This window comes from Oreochromis aureus, unplaced genomic scaffold (genome assembly GCF_013358895.1).
Source record: "Oreochromis aureus strain Israel breed Guangdong unplaced genomic scaffold, ZZ_aureus HiC_scaffold_24, whole genome shotgun sequence".
Classification (NCBI taxonomy): Eukaryota; Metazoa; Chordata; class Actinopteri; order Cichliformes; family Cichlidae; genus Oreochromis; species Oreochromis aureus.
The window spans coordinates 284,397-304,504 of record NW_024108808.1 but is presented as its reverse complement, the minus strand read 5'-3'; the positions used below and the strand labels follow the sequence as shown (position 1 = coordinate 304,504).

At 39.2% G+C, this 20,108-nt stretch overlaps 1 protein-coding gene and 1 long non-coding RNA gene across 3 annotated transcripts in view; one reads left to right on the top strand and one right to left on the bottom strand.

The window, feature by feature from the left end:
- The window catches only part of LOC120436817 (tripartite motif-containing protein 16-like), a 44,498-nt gene that overhangs the window by 19,115 nt on the left and 5,275 nt on the right, over nucleotides 1–20,108 (top strand). The window contains exon 2 of one of the 2 annotated variants that reach the window (XM_039607673.1): nucleotides 1,590–2,061. The exons of the other annotated variant lie outside the window; for it this stretch is intronic. Within the exon in view, the coding sequence (XP_039463607.1) occupies nucleotides 1,590–1,593 (4 nt within the window). The 3' untranslated portion in view covers nucleotides 1,594–2,061. Of the gene's footprint in view, nucleotides 1–1,589; nucleotides 2,062–20,108 lie in introns of those variants that run through there. 2 annotated transcript variants of the gene reach the window in all.
- On the bottom strand, nucleotides 17,202–18,393 carry LOC120436818. The gene is made up of 3 exons (XR_005610618.1): nucleotides 18,260–18,393; nucleotides 18,070–18,160; nucleotides 17,202–17,235 (listed from the first exon to the last, which is right to left on the bottom strand). It is a non-coding gene; the product is annotated as an uncharacterized LOC120436818 (long non-coding RNA).

Here is a 20,108-nt window from a genome sequence, read left to right as displayed (position 1 = left end):
TTACAAACTCACGGGGGGAGGAAGGACATTTACTGTTGATGTGTCTGACATTTAGTCTCCATGAGTTCTCATAAGACTGAAGAACTCTGTGATCTCTAACATGCAGCTGTATGTTTTGAAATGATGTGTCTCATTCTCTGGACTTTACTAGACAACGAGTGAAGAACATATAACGAATATCATCTTTAAAGTGATGAATAATAACTCTGCCTCTGTGTCTTCATAAAAAGATCGTACTTCTGAAAGGTCAGAGGGCAGCATCCACTCTGGTTTTACACAGTTTTGCAGGTTTAGCTCTTCTGAAGTTCAGCACCTGCTTTTTCAACCAATCAGAAGCCAGTATTGTAGAGAGGTCATATTTCATTTCATGCAATTGAATAATTTTGAATGTTTAGGTGAATATTTATATTTAGAGTATTTTCTCGATCAGTGTCTTCAGTCCTGACCCTGAGTGCGTACATTTAAAAATAAAGTGATATAACTTCTTTTACATTACTGTGAACTTCTTGTACAGTTTGACAGCTGATTGTTGTCGTGTTTGTCGTCATATGAAGATCGTTTCCTAAAGAGGACTGAACAGTCATTTAGCCTCTGGCTCCATCCATGAATCTGATGTTTGCTGTATAATCTGTGCTGTTAATAGTGTAATGGAACATATCATTTGTACATATAATTTCATATGTAATTATGATGATCTTTACCCATTAAGATTTTAAATGAACGATAAACAAAGGCCAAGAAAACTGAGTTAAACTCCTGAGTCTACTATATATTTGCACCATGAATAAATGAATTGTTTGCACCAGTAATAAATAATCAAATATATCAAATTATCATCAATTATTTAAATAAAAGCAAGCATTGCACCAAACGAAACAACAGTTCAACAGACAGTTCTATAAAACTGTGGATGATTCAAAGTGCTGCTATAACTGCACAACAAAACTGCAGTGAGAAAAGCTTTGGATGTTCAGTTTAGTTATAATGACAGTTAAACAACTAAAATACTCGATTAAGTAGGTGAGACAAAGTTACATTTACTGGATCAGTTTAAGACCAAAATACATTTGAATGAATTACTGACATGGACACTTTGTGAAAAATTACTAAAAAGTTCAGGCAAAATTTTACTAAAACCTTGAATTAAACTTGAAAGTTTGCATTTCAAGCACATCTTGATGTTTTCATTGAAAATCCACTGTGACTGTGTACACAGTAGTACACAAACTACAAAATAATGTTTGTTTGTTTGTTTTTGTAAACACTGTGGACCGATCTGCATTTGTTATTGCTAAATTTAAATATTTGTTACTATTTAATGATCATAATCTCATTTGAACATAGGTTTGATTTAGTGGAGTCAGTTGTTCCCATGCATCATTCTGTAAGTGTGAGAATGAACTAAGATTAGAAAATGTCAAAATATAAAGTGTCATTTATTTTTATTCATCACAGCATCCTAAACTTTGCTGAACTTTTTGAAATATAAAATGAACTCACTGAGTGATGACTGTCACATTTCAAACATCCAAGTAAAGATAAATTATTAAACTTTAACTGGGTGAGACTTGTTACTGCGTGAAACTGAAATAGACTGAAGTCTTTCATATTGTGGGTTTAAATCTGTATTTTAGTTTCATTTTATTTTCTCTCCATCATTTCTGCACAGAGATCAGCTGTCAGTCAAACATTATGGGTGGTACCTCCACATCTTCTAGTTGTTCTCTTGATGTTTCTGAGTTTTTAAAGGAGATCTTTCCTGTGACTGTTTATGGAGGCTATCACTGCTCATCATCATTTTGATTTACTAAAATATTTCTCCACATGAAAATGTAAACTTCTCTATCCTCTAAATGTTTCTGGAATATTTGTATTGAAAAATGTCGACATTTCTCTTTATGAGTATGGCAGACCATGTGTGTGTTTGTGTTTGTTTTTGTCAAAATCATCAAACAAATGAGGAAAAACTGTGATTTTAATGAATGAATTCATATATTGTGTTGATGTTTTATTGTGTGAATAAACTGGAAGGTTTGACTATAAATCAAACTTTGAACAAAGTCTTTCTTCTGTCTTCATTCCATAATCTCACTCAAATCTGATGCAGAAAATATGAAACTAATCTGAGAGAATAACTGAAGCAGTTTTCCTCCTGAAGCATCACAAAGTTCAGAGTTCATGTTTAGAGCAGAAGATTCAGCAGTCGCTCTGTGACCTTTCAACTTTCTTCAGTAAAACAGCTTCATTACAGAGAAACAAGTCACATTTTCTTCATGTTCTTAAGTCCTTTCAAATGTTTGTAATGGTCCTTGAATGCAGCATCAGTGTCGCAGGTTTAAAGGTCACTTTCTGTTGTGTTCAAAGATTTCCTTCAGATATGGTCTTTAATCAGTAAAGCCAGTGATACAGCAGTGTCATTAGCTGTGTTATTGGCACCAGGCTGTGTTTATGTATGTATTTAATTCTGTCTGAGGATGTCTTCAGCATGAAATGATCATTTGCTCAGCTGCTGTGTCTCATCTCTTATCAGACATTGGTTGGAACAGAGTTTTGTTGCTGACCATCTGACAAGAGGCTGAAGAAAAGCTTCAGGCTTCATTTGGACACTACGTTGGACAGAAGTCTCCACAAAAATGACTCAGAAACACAAATATTATTAATGAAAGTCCAAATGTCAAAAAGGGGTCATACATGATCCTGAGAAATGTCCTTGAACATCTGAACATGAGTCAGAGGGTTGTCAGGTTTCTACACTGCATCGTGGCATCAAGCCTGAGATGTCTGTGTGAACAAGTATGGAGGACACAAATGCACAGACGGAGTCGAGCTGTTTACTGCTGATGAGGAAGGAAAATAGTCTGTTGGATATTAAAGCAGCATTTATTAGAGTAAGAACAGATACTTGTGTCCTTCATTTGATCCCCGTCAATTTACAGAAGACTTAAGGACCCTTTGACTTCTAACATACAGCTGCATGTTTACAATTTTATTATTTACTCATTTATTTATTTATTTATTTCTAGCAAAGCGAGACTTTACCGATTAAAGACATATAATCAGACATGTTACTGTTACTCTCTGAAAAAGACTCACATAAAGCAGATTTATCACAAGCAAACATCAAGACACATCCTTCATGGCTTAAAGTTGCAGTGGGACTCTTTCGCCATCTGGTGGTTGTAACAGTTATGACAACTGTTCCTGCATATATGTCCCTCCTCAGTGTGAAGAAGACTGGACTCCAAGCTGCTCCTGCTGATCACTGCGTGTTCCTCCTGTGTCTAAAATCTATTTCCATTATGAATCAGGAAACTGTTTGCACCAATCATAAAGGCAATAAAATACATCACACACTAAGAAATAACAAAAGGAATTGTGGATTTCAAGGAGATTTTTCCTCGTTTTTTGAAATCATAAGAATACAAACTAATGCAAGACTGTCATGTTTTCATACGTTTGTAGAGAAACTGTTCTGTTGTATTCTAGGACATCAGTCACTTTTTAAATGCATGCTACTCCTCTTCATCATCATCATCATCATCATCAGCACCCATGACCTCCTTTTAGTCTTTGTTTTGTTATTTTTCAGAGTTCAGGAGACGTTCTTATGGGATTTCCACAGTGTACAAGTACTGTTTAGACCCTTTACCTAAAAAGAAAAGAGTAAAGTACAAAGTAGATTTACTCACTGCAGGAAAATAATGCCTCAATCTGATATATTGTCTTATATGACAAACTGAAACTGATGCATCAAAGTGTAAGCAGCATTTTCCTGTTACAGCTGGTCTAGATGGAACTGATCTGATCTCCTTTATGTACAGGTAGATATCCAGTGGGTTTGCTAAGGGTCACAGATGAGGGCTGTGTGAGATGTTCAATGGGAAAGGAAATAAAACCATTGTTCCAGACCTGCAGCTAAGATACTCGAGTATCTTCAAATATGAAGCTGAGTATTACTTCCATACTTTCCTCCACTGCTGATGACCTTGTTACCTGCTGCTCCTGTTAATGATCAGCCTCAGTTCTGATAGTAAACTGTTGGCTCTCGTTCTGTCAGGTTGTTGCTCAGTGACGTCTTGTTTTCATTTTCCTTCTTCTTCAAATGTGTCTTCCTTTAACTCTTTGCTTTTGTTTCTGCTTCAAACACCAAATGATACACGTGCTGCACCTCTGATGGTTTGTCAGAGAGCAGAACAATTTACATTACAGAGAATATTTTACAGTTGAACAGAAACTTTCACTTTTTTCCTCTAAAGTGTGCTCACTGGTTTTTCCAGCTGCTGTGAGATGTTTCTGCCTGACTGTAAAGATGGAAATAAACACAGATGGAAACACTGAGTCAGAGTGTTGCTGCTGGTTAGTCAGTATATAGGGAGTGCAGAATTATTAGGCAAGTTGTATTTTGAGGAATAATTTTATTATTGAACAACAACCATGTTCTCAATGAACCCAAAAACTCATTAATATCAAAGCTGAATCTTTTTGGAAGTAGTTTTTAGTTTGTTTTAGTTTTAGCTATTTTAGGGGATATCTGTGTGTGCAGGTGACTATTACTGTGCATAATTATTAGGCAACTCAACAAAAAACAAATATATACCCATTTCAATTTTTTATTTTTACCAGTGAAACCAATATAACATCTCCACATTCACAAATATACATTTCTGACATTCAAAAACAAAAACAAATCAGCGACCAATATAGCCACCTTTCTTTGCAAGGACACTCAAAAGCCTGCCAGCCATGGATTCTGTCAGTGTTTTGATCTGTTCACCATCAACATTGCGTGCAGCAGCAACCACAGCCTCTCAGACACTGTTCAGAGAGGTGTACTGTTTTCCTCCTTGTAAATCTCACATTTGATGATGGACCACAGGTTCTCAATGGGGTTCAGATCAGGTGAACAAGGAGGCCATGTCATTAGTTTTTCTTCTTTTATACCCTTTCTTGCCAGCCACACTGTGGAGTACTTGGACGCTGCGTGTGATGGAGCATTGTCCTGCATGAAAATCATGTTTTTCTTGAAGGATGCAGACTTCTTCCTGTACCACTGCTTGAAGAAGGTGTCTTCCAGAAACTGGCAGTAGGACTGAGTTGAGCTGCATTTACTCCTTATGCAGCATAAGGAGTAAATACAGAATATTAACCAAAGTTGTGATTAAAACACCTTTTACAAATGCACAAAACCCCCAAAAGAAGTCTTTCTACCTTCTGCAAAGTTCATCGCCCCAGAAAAGACAAGAGCAGCAAATTCTCCGACACTGAAACCTGCAGCAGCGACACACATCTCAATGGCCTGTGTACAGCAGGAAACAAGTCAAAAAAAATAAAAATAAAAATGTAACAGCCTCCCGATTATGACCGATATATCATTTATGTCACTGATACATCCGTAACTGAAATTAACTCAGAACAATTTGTTTATTTTTTTTAAATGGTCATTCAGAATCAGAAGATTATTTACGTGGTGTTTTTGGTGGGAGTGAAACAACAATCTACTGATAAAACAATAAAAACAAGATGTGATAATAAGAAATAACCACTGTTGGAAGCCTTATTTACTCTATCGCCTTAATCAGGTGCAGTAATTAAAGTTGAAATGAGAAACTTTGCATTTGAAAGATGCTCTTCTACTGGGCACTCAAAATGCTTTCTTACAACAAGCATCATTCATCCACACCTTCATACATAATGTAGCACATTTTAAATATAAATTAATATTACTGTAGCAGTATTTTTTTTTTTTAAAAAGATAAAATGGCCACATTTAAGAAGGCAGGACCTGCAGTTATTGTCCTTTTTCCAGACATTTATCTGGCACTTACTTTGGGGTTTTCTTGGTTGAGTCTCTCCACAGCAGCCAGGGAGGTGACAAACACCTCCGCTGACAGTGAACCGTTTTCTGCAGCTCAAATTCAAATTCAAATTTTATTTGTCACGTACACAGTCATACACAGTACGATATGCAGTGAAATGCTTAGACAACTGCTCGTGACCTAAAGAAAAAAGAAAAGGCTATGAATAAGATAGGAAATAAATATGAAAATTAAAAAGGGGTAAATTTAACTAGGAAGGAATAAAATAAAATATATAAATTAAAGTTAAAAATGAAATAACTGTACAACACAAATTAGAATGAAGGGTAAATTTAACTGGGAAAGAATAAGATAAAATATATAAATTAAAGTTAAAAAATAAAATAACTGTACAACAAAATACACAATACACAGTATAGAACTATATAAGAATGTATGAAGAAAGCTCGTCCTCGGGGCAGTGTTGCCAACTTAGCGACTTTGTCGCTATATTTAGCGAGTTTTCAGACCCCTTAGCGACTTTATTTCTAAAAAAAAAAGTCGCTAAAAAAGACGAAAAAGGGTATCGCTTTTACTCTCAACAAGCAGCGGGTGCTGTAACGCAGTCAGTTCTTCTTTTACTCTTTTGCTGTTTTGTGGATCACAAGGTTTAAAACTACTTATAAACACACACACACAAAGTAACTCCACCAGAGTGCCTATTTCGGGTCACTTTTGCCGGTCCAAGCCCGGGTAAAGGAGCAGGGTTGGAATTGTGACATTAAAAAAAACAATAATTGCTAAAAGAAATTTAATTTGTAGTTCTAAATAAACTCTAAATGCATTTAGGACGTTTTTTACTCACTTTATGTCTCTTCCACGATGTTATTTCTCTCTCCAACAACATAGGTTACAATTAGATTAGAATGACCAATTATGCAAATTAGGCGATGACGTCATTTAGCAACTTCTAGCGACTTTTAGGACAGCCAATAGCGATTTTCCTTACTGAGGAGTTGGCAACACTGCCTCGGGGCCCTCCAGACACAGAGACTGCAGGTGTTCCAGATCTACTGGCGTTTAGATCAACTGGCGTTTAGATCAACTGGCGTTAGTCGAACAGATGTGTGGCAGTCTTGCGTTTCAGGAGCTGCTACCGACAAACCAGCAAAAAAACGCCAAATGTGTCACCTGTGACACTTGTGAGGTTATCTCAAACACACTCCGTCAGTCTTGATGCTGTTGAACAACAAAATGTTTAAAAATGTGGCGAGTTTACCTGGTGATATCCTCACGCGCGACGCGATCGCGAAAACAGCAAACAATTAACACCACGCCGATGTTGTTCACAGGACACCAAGAGTAAACGATCGGGAGACTCTTGTCGTCGTTATCGTTCCCCTCGCACGGTTTATTTCTCCGAATTCAGCGTTTTTGCTTCACAACTAAAGCGAGCAGTTTACTTTGTGCACTAACATGGAGTCGAGTCAACCAGCGCCACCTCTGGCCAAGTGCCACAGCCTACAGCCAGATCAACTTGTGACACACATCTGCAGCACGTTTGAATTCGTTTCATGCACAACACATTTGTACCTTTCAATTGTGTCTGTTTGTGCGTCATGCAAATAAACCTTTGAAAAGAATGAAATGATATCATATATTTATTATTGGCCTACATTTGTTCAAAATTCCAAATTATATACACAAAAGTCATAGAAATCACCACTCCAATTGGTCATCATGATTTTGATATTCTCTTTTTCCATAACAATGAAATATGCCTTGGACAAATATGACACATCAATATTTCATTAGTGTTGTCACATCACATCCTATAAGCAGGGTCTGCCTGTGTCTTTTCTCTGAAATTAATATTTCCAGCCAATATAGGCAATCCATCAACATGGCTGGGGAGTTGGTAGTTATATACAGTCTGTATAAGTGTGGTTAATCCAATGAAGATTTGTAAGGAGATGGCAGTTACTGTGAATTCACAGCAGTTACACAGTGATTAGTAATAAACAGAGCCAGTGAGAGTGAGTGGATTTAAGAAAGTCAGTGACTCAGGTGTGTCACTTGGTTTGTCATCTGTTTGTGAGACTGGAGGAGACGAGAAATCTTTTGTTTTAAATCTTAGTTGGAAGATTCCTGTTTGAAAACAAGCACTTTTTGTGAGAAATGCAAGAAGTACATCTGCAGAAAGCACACAGTTACATTCTGTTCATCATGTGGACAAAACTGAAAATGTTGAGCATTGAAAAACTGAGAACGTTGGGCAAGTTCAACAGAAATGTGTTTGTAAGAACGAAAAACCAAATTGTTCCTAAAATAGTTATGGAAAGTCTAACTGTTGTATGTCTGTGTTCTACATGTTTATCTGATGGAAAATAACGTTGCTATTGTTTTATTGCAGTTTTGGATAATTCTGAGTGGATTTACACAGTACGGATCTAAATGACCCGCAACAAAATCAATGTCAATTGTTTGTTCTTCAACATAATACAAGGGTTAATTTCCAAAACTTGCTTATGATCTTCAATTTGTAGCAGATCCACTATCGCATAGCAGCTGGAGCAGTCTCCAATGGAGGTCAGTCCACTGCTGCCACCTGTGGCCAAGTACCACAGCCTACTAGTAGATTAACTTGTGACACATCTGCACCTGCTGCTATGATCACATTGAGTAGAGGCTGAGTGGCTGCACTTACCCTGGTACATCCAAATCTACCCACAAACATGTTGAAAGATGCAATGGCAGCAATGTGGATTGTCAACACTAAAAACAATCAGTAAGCAAAGACAACAGGGATCACTTTTTTCTGTTTATTTAGCACCCACAACATTTGTAGTCGCCTTCTGCACAGGGGAAGTCCACACACACTGTGTGGTACCACTTTCCACAGAAGGTGCATTCAATCTGCAAGACTGAATGAGATTGTCAGGGTCATTGTCTGACTGTTTATTACTAATCACCTGCTGTACATTCACAGTAACTGACATCTCCTTACAAATGTTTATTAGATTAACCACACTTATACAGACTGTATATAACAACCAACTCTAAAATGTTTGTTCGCAGAGAAAAGACACAGACAGACTACGCTAACGACATGTGATGTTACAACACTAGTGAAATATTAGTGTCATTTCATTCTTTTCAAAGGTTTATTTGCATGACGCACAAACAGACACAATTGAAAGGTACAAATGTGTTGTGCATGAAACGAATTCAAACGTGCTGCAGATGTGTGTCACAAGTTGATCTGGCTGTAGGCTGTGGCACTTGGCCAGAGGTGGCGCTGGTTGACTCGACTCCATGTTAGTGCACAAAGTAAACTGCTCGCTTTAGTTGTGAAGCAAAACGCTGAATTCGGAGAAATAAACCGTGCGAGGGGAACGATAACGACGACAAGAGTCTCCCGATCGTTTACTCTTGGTGTCCTGTGAACAACATCGGCGTGGTGTTAATTGTTTGCTGTTTTCGCGATCGCGTCGCGCGTGAGGATATCACCAGGTAAACTCGCCACATTTTTAAACATTTTGTTGTTCAACAGCATCAAGACTGACGGAGTGTGTTTGAGATAACCTCACAAGTGTCACAGGTGACACATTTGGCGTTTTTTTGCTGGTTTGTCGGTAGCAGCTCCTGAAACGCAAGACTGCCACACATCTGTTCGACTAACGCCAGTTGATCTAAACGCCAGTAGATCTGGAACACAGGTCGTAACCCAGGATCTTCTGGGCTACGGTGAACATTTCTTTAACGTTGGGGTATTTCAAAAGTCCTCTGCCCATGCCCACAAACTGGCTGCCCTGACCGGGGAAGAGGAGCACGGAGCAGCCGCTGGGGTCTTTTTTGGGTCTCCGCTGAGGCGCCGCGGCTGGCTCGCTGTTCGGGGGAGAAGCGGGGGCTTCAGCCGGAGGAGGGTAATCTCCAGCCGCGGAACCGGGCTTGTTGGTGGACAGCGTCCTGCTCAGAGAGACCAGCGACCTGACCTTCCCTCTGGAAGATGCTGCCATCCTGACTGCCACTGATGCCAACATGAGCTGTTCCTCATCCAACGACGTGTCTGCGGATGAAATAAGACGCACAGCCCGCCCGGACAAACTGTAATCACCGAAAGAGTCAACTTTGCTTGAACTCAACTCTGACATCTGCTCGGCATGACACCTCACAGGGAGACGCCATGTTGTTTATACGGAGTTTATTCTCGTCTTCTTCCGGTTGACGTTCAGGCTCTTTCACGCTGCAGCGCCACCTCAGGTCAAAGTATGTCATGCTCTAATGTATCGTGTTTTTCTTTTCTGTGCTTTAATTTGTCTACAAAGTGAAAATAACTATAAGAGCTTTTAAGTATACACAGACATGCGCTTCTTAAATTTAGCTTAATTGGCTCCACAGGTAGGAAGTAAAAAAGTAAAAAAAAAACTTCCTTGCTGTACTTAATTTTTACTCCCTACATTTTTAAACAAATATCTGTAGTTTCCACTCCGTATATTTTCAAAACAAACTCGTTACTTTGGGTTTAACGCATTTGGGGGAAGTTAATATTTCACGTCACTGCAGGCCTTCAAACAATGAGATTTGAGCCTAAACAGTGACACATGAAAGGCAGTCGCGTTTTAATCAGTAGAGATGAAAGAGCAAACCATGTACCGTAGTTTTGATTTATTGATTTTAGCACAACACCAGAACAACCCCACGTGCCCATAATTTGCGGTACTTCTGAAAAAAGGAGTGAACATAAAAGGGAGTAAAATGTTGTGGCAGGTAATTTCAAATGCAGCATTTCTATCACCTCAACAAACACTAACTGTGTCACAGTGTGTTGCTAGCTAAAGCTCCACTTGCTGTATTTCACAGGAAGAGAAAAGAATGAGAGCTAACTTCACTCAGAGATATAGAAAGAAAGAGAAAGAAACCAGGCTGTATTTAAAGGTAAGGACTGCTTAGTGATATTTGATCAAATGTAATTGTATTTTAACAGGGACATAAAGTGCTTGTCTTACTCCTTCTTCTAGCTCGAAATTACTTGCCAAGTGGTAAGGACCGTTCATGGTCACACGGTGAGAACATTGGTGTTGACTATGAAGAGATATGGTCAGACAGGGGAGGGGCCAGTCAGATTTATCAACTCAACCTCCTTAAAGCATGGAGAGAGGCTGAAACCAATCTCTAGTGAGCCCGGTTAAGGAAAGAGATCAGTTGGTGCCTGAGATGCCAAATTCCAACATCCTCATTCCCGCCATTGAGATAACACTCTCACACAGGCCCAGAGAGCAGATGTTGCTGCATTGCAGATGTGTTATACCCCTGCCCAGCCGAATGACTCTCAAAAGAAAATTTTGCAGAAAATCAATGTGATCGCTTGGATCACTGGAATTATCATCTCGATATCTCTTGTCCTTCTTTCATTTCAGACGTCTTGAAAACAAGTTTTAACAAAGTCCTGGAGAAGTGCCCAATGCTGGAGGACCTCCTGCTTTACCCCTGGCTCAGATAAACTCCTCTCTGACACAAACACACACGCATACTGAATTCACATCTTGCCATACAAATGTGATACAGTAACCAACTTTCTTTCTTTCAGAAAAAAAAATTGGGAGATTCAAAATTTTCCTCACAGTAATGTTTGCATCAGTCTATCAGATGAATCCTCCAAGTCCAATATTTACATCAGTTACAGTGATAATGCTTGGTGTCTACTTTCAGCCACCGCAGTAGAATGCCAGGAATGAATCTCATTGAAATTGTAGTTGCATTTGCTATTTAATTTAATTGTCATGGATGATACACAGACAACCCAACAGCAAACAGAGGAAAACAATAGGCTTAAATACACAGAGGGATAAATGAGGAATAAGACACAGGATGAGAGCACAGCTGCCAGAAATCACAAACAACAAGACCATGGGAAGGAAAACTGAAAACACTAACATAGGCTAAGGAGCTTAGAAAGAAAACGTCTGGACTTCTTTAAGTTGCTTGAAGACGTTCAAGCAAAGTTTAAGTTCTTTTCATCCGAGAAGGTGAAACATCTTCAAGCAACTTCAAGTCCAGACGCTTTCTTTCCAAACTCCTTAGACTACGATGACCTAGATGACTGAGAACCTTCACAGACATGAAAACACTAACATAGCACACAAGACTATCAAAGTAAAACAGCAAACAAGAGACTTTTACAAAGACACAGAGTTGACACAGAGACATGACTGACTGGGGAGAAATTGGGGAACATGGAAAGAAGAATGACTAGACATGACACGTGGGACACAGGGCAAGGCAAAGTAACAGAAACCTAAAGCCTAAGAATATAACACAAGAAGAAAACAATAAAGAGAACCAAAAACATACATAAGAATAATCAATGAATATAAATGAACAAACACAAAACACTGGGTCACAGACTCAGTACCATGACAGTTAAATGTACAATAATAAATACTTTAAATCAGATGACAATGTAGCTGACACTGTGTTTATTAGTGTGTGGTCAACCACAAATCTTCATACTGTCATCCATACATGAGGTCTTTATACAAACGATGAAAGATAATGAAAGAAACTGTTTAATTGATATGAAATGATTGAATTATATGAAATATTATGGCTTTGTCTGCCAGAGTGTTTTTTTCTGTAAACTACTTTGAACTACTGGCAGTCAGTGAAGTCACTGAAAGGCAAGATTCTATGTTGTGTTGCCGTAGTTTCCAGAGTTTACTTATAAAGCTCACTTACAGAATTCAGTTAGAAAAGTCAAGCATTTGAAGGGCGCACATTTGAAGGAATATTAACTCAATATTAACTCATTACGGTTTACATTTTCGAGTTTAAAAGTTCTCCGAAATTACAATGAAAAAGGAAACAAGAAAATTACCACTCCAGCCGATAAGAAAGATCCAGGAGATCAAGGTAAGTAAAATAATAAAATCAAATCCTGGTAAAATCCAAATCCTAGAAATGTTGACACTGTGTGAATCATTTTTAGAGCAATTGAATCATATGTTTGATTGAAAATAGCTTTAATACAAGATGTCTAATCAAAGAAAGGTTACCGGTCTTTTGGTAAAATAATGTAATAAGTTTATTCTTGGACTCAACAGTAAAACAGACCAACAAGTGTCATCAAGATCTAAGACTTAGTAAACCTAGTATCAATTCGCACTGGTCAGTTTTTTTTATCCCAAGAATAAACTTGTGATAATTTAAGCAAAAGCAATTTCAAATTCTTTGCCAAACTGCTTCCAGTCCTGATGTCGGGGACTCTTTTTCACCACTGTGTTGTTGTCGTTTATAGATTGTAAGAGCAGGACTGCTAAAAGAAAGGCCAGTCCTGAAAAGAAGACCCCAATAAAAGGAGGAGGGTCGCTGAGCAGGCTGGTCCTTCCACCAGCTCAGATGTGGTCAAAGGAGTGAAGCGCAAGGTTGTGCAAGATGAAGAGGGCACAACAAAGAAAGCAAAGAAGGCTAAACTTCTCGAGCATATGAGCGGTGACAAGGAGCAAGCATCCTCCTTGTTGGACTCTGGTAAAGGTAGGCTAATTAGTTGAATAAGGGGTAGATTAAGTGTGGTAGCTAGGTTTAAGATATTAGTGTTTAGTGTTTGTGTCTATCATCCAGTGAGCTGATGTGCTTTTGGTGTTTTCCACATCTCCAGACTTGAATAACAAACAGGTGTGCGCAAAAATGGCAAAAGAAAGGCCGCGGGAGACAACAGAGAGTCACCCAAGAAAAAAAAAAAAAAAAAGGAATGTGGACCAGGACAAAAAATCAGTGGCAGACCAAAAACGTAAGTAGCAAGCAGCTTGGGTTTTATATTCAGGGAAGGGCAAAAGGAACATTTAGGCTACAGAGGAGAGTAATTTGTGTCACAGCTGTAATAAAACAAGATTTGTTGTTTTGTCTGTTCAGGTGAATTCCAAGCCAGATATGTGGAGGAGCACCAGCTCGGAGAAGGAGGCTGCGGAGCAGTGTTTGCTGGCTACCGGGTAGAAGATCGCTTTCCAGTAAGTGTTCAGATGATGGTAGTAAGACAGGCAGTAACGCAGATAATGGATAATATCGTAAACTGAGACGTCTGCTGTGTTTCCACCTTTCATTATGTCTTACTGAGGAAATGCTCACCAATGCTCTGTGTCTTCTAGGTTGCCATCAAACACATTCCCAAAAATAAAGTCTACTGCAAAGTGGCGGTAAGCGTCCAACACTTGAATCAGTTTTACATTACTGGATTGAATGCGCGTTCCTCATCATCCACTTTGTTGTAATATTTCAGGATGAAAGCGGAAGAAGCTCTCAGTGGAAGTGGCCATTATGGTTAAACTTGCAGGTGAAGCAGAAGGGTCAGTGGGAATATCTGCACCTGTGTCCTTGCTGGAGTGGTTCGACCTTGGCAAAGAGCTGATCCTGGTGCTGGAGAGACCTGTCCCCGCTGTGGACCTGCAAAAATACAAAGCAGAAAATGGAAGAACTTTAACAGAGGACAAGGCCAAGGTAGGTTGACTGGAAGAACCTTAGACTGTACAGCATTCAATCAAGGCAGAAAAGCATGAACTCATTATTGTGTTTTTCATCTTTTCCAGGTCATTCTGAAGCAACTAGTTGATGCTGTAAAGGAACTTGAGGATAAACACATCTTTCATCGGGACATCAAGGGACAAAACATTCTGATTGAGACCGGCTCAGATGTGCCTCGTGTTCGCATCATTGACTTTGGACTGAGCTGCTTTGTTAAACAGCGATCTCTGTATCGCATCTTCTATGGTAACATATTCTGCTCCTGCTTTTCACAGATGTAACAATTTGTGTCTTTTGTTTTAGAAGAAATTGCAATTGTGTCTGTTTGTTAGGCACTCCTCTTCACATCCCTCCCGAGTGGTACATTAGGAGCTGCTACAGGTGTGGACCCACCACGGTGTGGCAAATGGGAGTGGTGTTGTATGAAGCGCTTCATGCACGATACTTTAGTACCGCGAGGTTCCTCACAAAAGAAACTGAGCATCAAAAGCGTCTGTCCACAGGTAAGAAAACTTCACACTTCCAGATTCACTGATGCCTTGGATCACTAGAACTATCATCTTCATCTTTTGATCTTTTCTTTCTTTCAAGAATGCCGAATTTCTTGGACGCATGTTTAGCTATAGTCCCGGGAAGCGCCCAACACTGGAGGAGCTCCAGCTTCACCCCTGGCTAAGATAACACACACAAACACACAATTCACACCTTATCATATAAGTATGATACATTGTAGTAACTTCCTTTCTTTTTTTCTGTTGGACAGGAATAGATAGAATGGGTCAATCTTAAAAATAAATAAATAAAAATTTAGCTTTTTGGAGTTCCTGTAACCCCCAGCCATCCCAGGAAAGGGATCTCTTTTGAATGGGCTTTCCGAGGTTTCTTCCCATCGATCTGGCCCCTGGGGAGTTTTTCCTCGTCTTCATAGAGAGCTTGGGCTGGGTCAAGAGCTCCATCAAAACTGTCTTTATTTGATGACTTTAAAATAAAGATGTGTTTTACTTAAAGTAAAATTTGATCAAAATAAAACTTGTTTAATTCATCTTTGCTGAGGATTCTCCTTCATTACTATTTTGTTTTGGTTTTTTTTACCCATGGTGCATTTTGACAAATAAGAAAACTGAATCAGGTTAAAGTGTGCACAAAGACAGTCACACTGCAAATGATCTGAAGACTTGCATCTGTTGCTCTAACCCCAACTAGTTTAGACAGATTTCCTGCTTCTACCAGAGGTTTTTTCCTTCAAGAAGGAGTTTTTCCTTCCACTGTTGCTGAGTGTTTGCTCATAGTGGGTTGTAAAAGCATAAAAGTTAATAAGAGGCATTCATAGCAGAGTTATCACAGCGGGAACTATATAGCTTAAATGTACAATTTCTACAGGACTGAATTATAACTTCATTATGTATAAAAGCTCCTGTGGATAATTACTCCTATTTGTAACTTTACACAAGAGAAAGTTTGCTGTCACACTATTTATAACAGGTTGGATTTTGTCCTCTGAGTTGAGCCTTTGGTTGCAGTTTATTGAAGAATTTCCTCTAAAGTAGCTGTTGATAAAGATTTAAAGTCCTGTTTATATACAGAAATATGCTTTAGTTCATGTTTTTTACATGTCTGCCTCAGTGGATCAGTAGAAGATCTGGCACAGGAAACTAGATGATGAAAAAAGGGTACGAATACACATATCTATCTATATAGATACAGATATATACACACACACACACAGGTTGCAATGTAGTATTTTCATTTTTCTTAGCATTTCTTTAACGTCTTGGTGCAAAAAGAATACCTGCATTTGTGTGTAAAGAAATGTTACATATATACTAAAACAGCTGGAAAAAGAACTACAAATTTGGAAAGGAATTTATTCATGTTCTTACTCATAGATGGAGTACATGGTTTAAAAAACACTGAGGAAACAGATATGAGGCGGCTGTATCAACATAAAAACATTAATACAGTTAAAAATGAATAAAAAGTTGCACGCTTAAACTTATTTCTCTACAGTTTGTACAATTAATCCATGTAACAATAGGTTCGCTCTTAATATAGTAGTTAATTAAAATATCTTTACATAAAAATACATTTTTAAGTACTCTCCGTGGAAGTCTGTTGTGGCTTATGTTTCTAAATGACACAACCATAAAGCAGCCCACAAAATATACAAATATGTCCTTGATAAGTGAATGTTGGCTCCCACAATGGCCTGTTAAGTTATTGCAAAAATAATTTACTGCATAATATGTCAGATTAGAACATGTTATAAGCACAAAACTGAAGGGGAAACAATAAAAACAAAATTAAAAAACAAATACTAAATTAAGTTAAAGGATATTTCTTACTATACTATATAATTGTATAATGTTGCGTTTGATTGCAAATGAAAACCCACCAAGAAAAAAAAAGAAAGAAAGAAAAAGAGAGAATAGAGTTTAATTTATTCAAAACACATTCTTTTCTTTTATTTAAGCTGTAGCGAGATTCAAATGGACAAAAGAGAAAAGAAAAATATTACAGATTTGTTTTATTAATCATGAATAAACTTTATTATACACAACTCTAAATTTCAGTTGGTCTTAGTCAGATGTGTTTTTAATTAAATCCTGCAACACTGTGCTCGCTGCCATCACTTTATATCTTAGTGTGCAATTCAAATATATACTTATTACAATATTTTTCCCCTAACTCTCAACTCGCGTTTTTTTAAAATGTCTGTGATCATATTTGTCCGTTGACTTCTGTCTGGGCCTCGAATCGATTCATCAGACAGGTTGGCAGCCTCCAACTGATGCTCCAGACTTTCATCATCGCCTCTATTCTGATCAACTCTTATCTTAAACTTAGTGATGAACTCATTACTGGCCAGCGCCCCTCCTTTTTTTTAGGCATGTGGGCTTTGATAACAGCCGACTTTCCAGTCGCTCTGCAAAGAAAATTCACAAAACATTTGTTATTTTTGTTATCTCAGCAAGACATGGTGGCATGTTGAATTGTCCATTTTGCACATATTTGGTCATTCTAAGCGTCAGAAGGGGAAAGATCATTCTGGGAATGCCTACTGGCGAAGGATGTGTGACTGACAAGTCCAGTGTGTGAAGTTTAACTACAGTCTAAGGAGCTTGGAAAGAAAAGCATCTGGACTTCTTTAAGTTTCTTGAAGATGTTTCACCTCTCATCTGAGAAGCTTCTTCAGTTCAGAATTTCTTCAGAGAACTGAAGAAGCTTCTTGAATGAGAGGTGAAACGCCTTTCAAGAAACTTAAAGAAGTCCAGATGCTTTTCTTCCAAGCTCCTTAGACTACGATGACCTGAACGACTGAGAACCTTAACAGACAGTTCTTCCTTCATTCATCATGCCTGATTTCAAAACACCAAGATGGCAGTCGTGAAAACACTCATCTTGAGTCTTCATGGGACTACGGTGAGATCAGTTATGTCTCTTATGATGCTGTCCCAGACTTCAAAGCAGTATAAAACATGTTTGCAGCCTGTAACAACTGTGCATGCGGTTATTTTTCGTTTTAAGATTTCCGTGTTTAAATCATAATAAGATTTAGTTTGAATTTTAATTAACTTGAGGTGAGTCAGATTCTTTCATTCAAGTCACTGAATGAATCTCTTGACATGTTTGGGGTAGGTGCCTTTTGTAGCATTTTAATGCAATTATCTGACAGATTATATGGTCTACACTGTTATTAACTATACTAACACTCTGTTCCAGAAGTCTGTGCTGCAAAGAGGCAAAGTGAATACGGCACCTGCAGGAGTAATGGGGGTCATCAGTCGGTTCAGCTGGATGTTCCAGTGCCGTACATGTTGACTGGCATTCCTCAGCCTCTCCTGAACCTCCTGGAAACAAAAATCATGCAGGCATCCTCATCAGTGTTGTTTTAGAAGAGCACTAAATAAGATGCTGCTCACAAAGCCAGTCAAAACAAACTTGTTCACCTCCAGACGCTGGTGGCTTCTTTGGCGAGATGCCTGCAGATCCTGGAGCTCCTGAGAGGCAGAGTTGAGGGCTGAGGGGTGTCCTCATCGGGACTGCCATCTGACAGCTCCTGTATGGGGCTGAGGTTTTGCATTGTACGCGTTGCTGCTCCTGGAGGAGCTGGAAATGTTTCTCTTTTCATCTTCAGCCTGCAGCAACCTGAAGGAGGGGAAAAAGGGAAGAAGCAACTGAAAATGTTAATACTTCTCATGGATATATCAGATCTCCATCACAAATAATATAATAAAGGGCCATAATAAGAGTTAGAAATCCATTTTACCGCTCAAGCTCCAGTCTGGCCCTCTCCTCCTCCAGCCGAGCCTGGATCTCCATATTAAGGGCAACTTCCAGCTGCTGCTGTGTCAGCTCCAGCTCCCTGATCCTCTTCTTCTGTTGTTCAGCCTCCTTTTCCTTCACCTGCATCTCAGCCTGGTGCGAGCGGAGACTATGCAGAAGGCCTCAGAACTGGTTCCCAGTGGGATGCTGTCAGTCATTGGTAGACCTCAGGATCAGTATAATTATGCCTGTCTGCAGGCAAAAGACCACTGCAAGAGTCTGGGGATGGAGAATCCTGTGTGCTCTGTGGCCAACTACCTGTTTCCAGATGGCAGGGTTATTGCAGGGCACCAGCAGGTAATGCATTCATATATTCTTGCTGCTTTAATATACCGTGAATCTATTGTGTTCTCTTTTCTGTCTTCTCTCAACCATCAAAAAAAGTTGTTAGAGCTGCTCTTGTCATTTCTGCTGTCTTCTTTGACTTCTCAGGCTCTGGATTTCCTCCAGGAAAACTCTCGGCGCCTAAAGTTCATGCGGACCAAAACTCTCCCAGTCAGTGGTGCTCCCATACTGAGCTGATGGCATCGGCTACTGAACCCCTCAGAGAGGTGCTCCGGCAGGTGGAGGTCAGTCACCCACTTTATCCAAAAGGGATTAACATATTTTCTGAAACATGCATTCAATTACTCTGTAAAGCTACACCAGTCCTCATTTTTTAAGATAACCCATCCTATTCAGTCTGACTCGGAAAGTTAAATGGAAAGTACACCCAAGATTTTACATCTGGTATTCAGCCATTCAAACTGCCCTCCGTCTTCAGAGTGAGGAAAGTCTTCCTTCACCATGAACTCAAACTGAAGAGACGGATCCAGCGGGAAAACAGTCAGCGGGAACGCAGCGGGAGCGCCCGCAGCAGCTGCAGCAGCAGGGGCAGCCAATCTGATGACTTGACTATCCATGAGACGGAGAAGACAGAAAAGAGAAAGACAAACAGGACTTAGAGATTGAAAACATTATCAAGGTAAGTGAGGGCTATAAGAATCTTTTTTGTAATATTTATTTAATTACATCATGCACCAAACTATCCATGGTAGTGATTATTTAACTAATTCATAGTGGCACTGGGCAGCTGCCAGTGCAGTTCATTTTGTCCATTTAAAAGTACCATGTACACTCACTGGCCACATTTTTGTTAGATACACCTGTTGTGCATCCTCAACCCGAAAAGGCCCCACAAGCTCATCTTTGATGATACCAGCCCAAACCAGTACTCCACCTCCACCTTGCTGGCGTCTGAGTCGGACTGGAGCTCTCTGCCCTTTACCAATCCAGCCACGGGCCCATCCATCTGGCCCATCAAGACTCACTCTCATTTCATCAGTCCATAAAACCTTAGAAAAATCAGTCTTGAGATATTTCTTGGCCCAGTCTTGATGTTTCAGCTTGTGTGTCTTGTTCAGTGGTGGTCGTCTTTCAGCCTTTCTTACCTTGGCCATGTCTCTGAGTATTGCACACCTTGTGCTTTTGGGC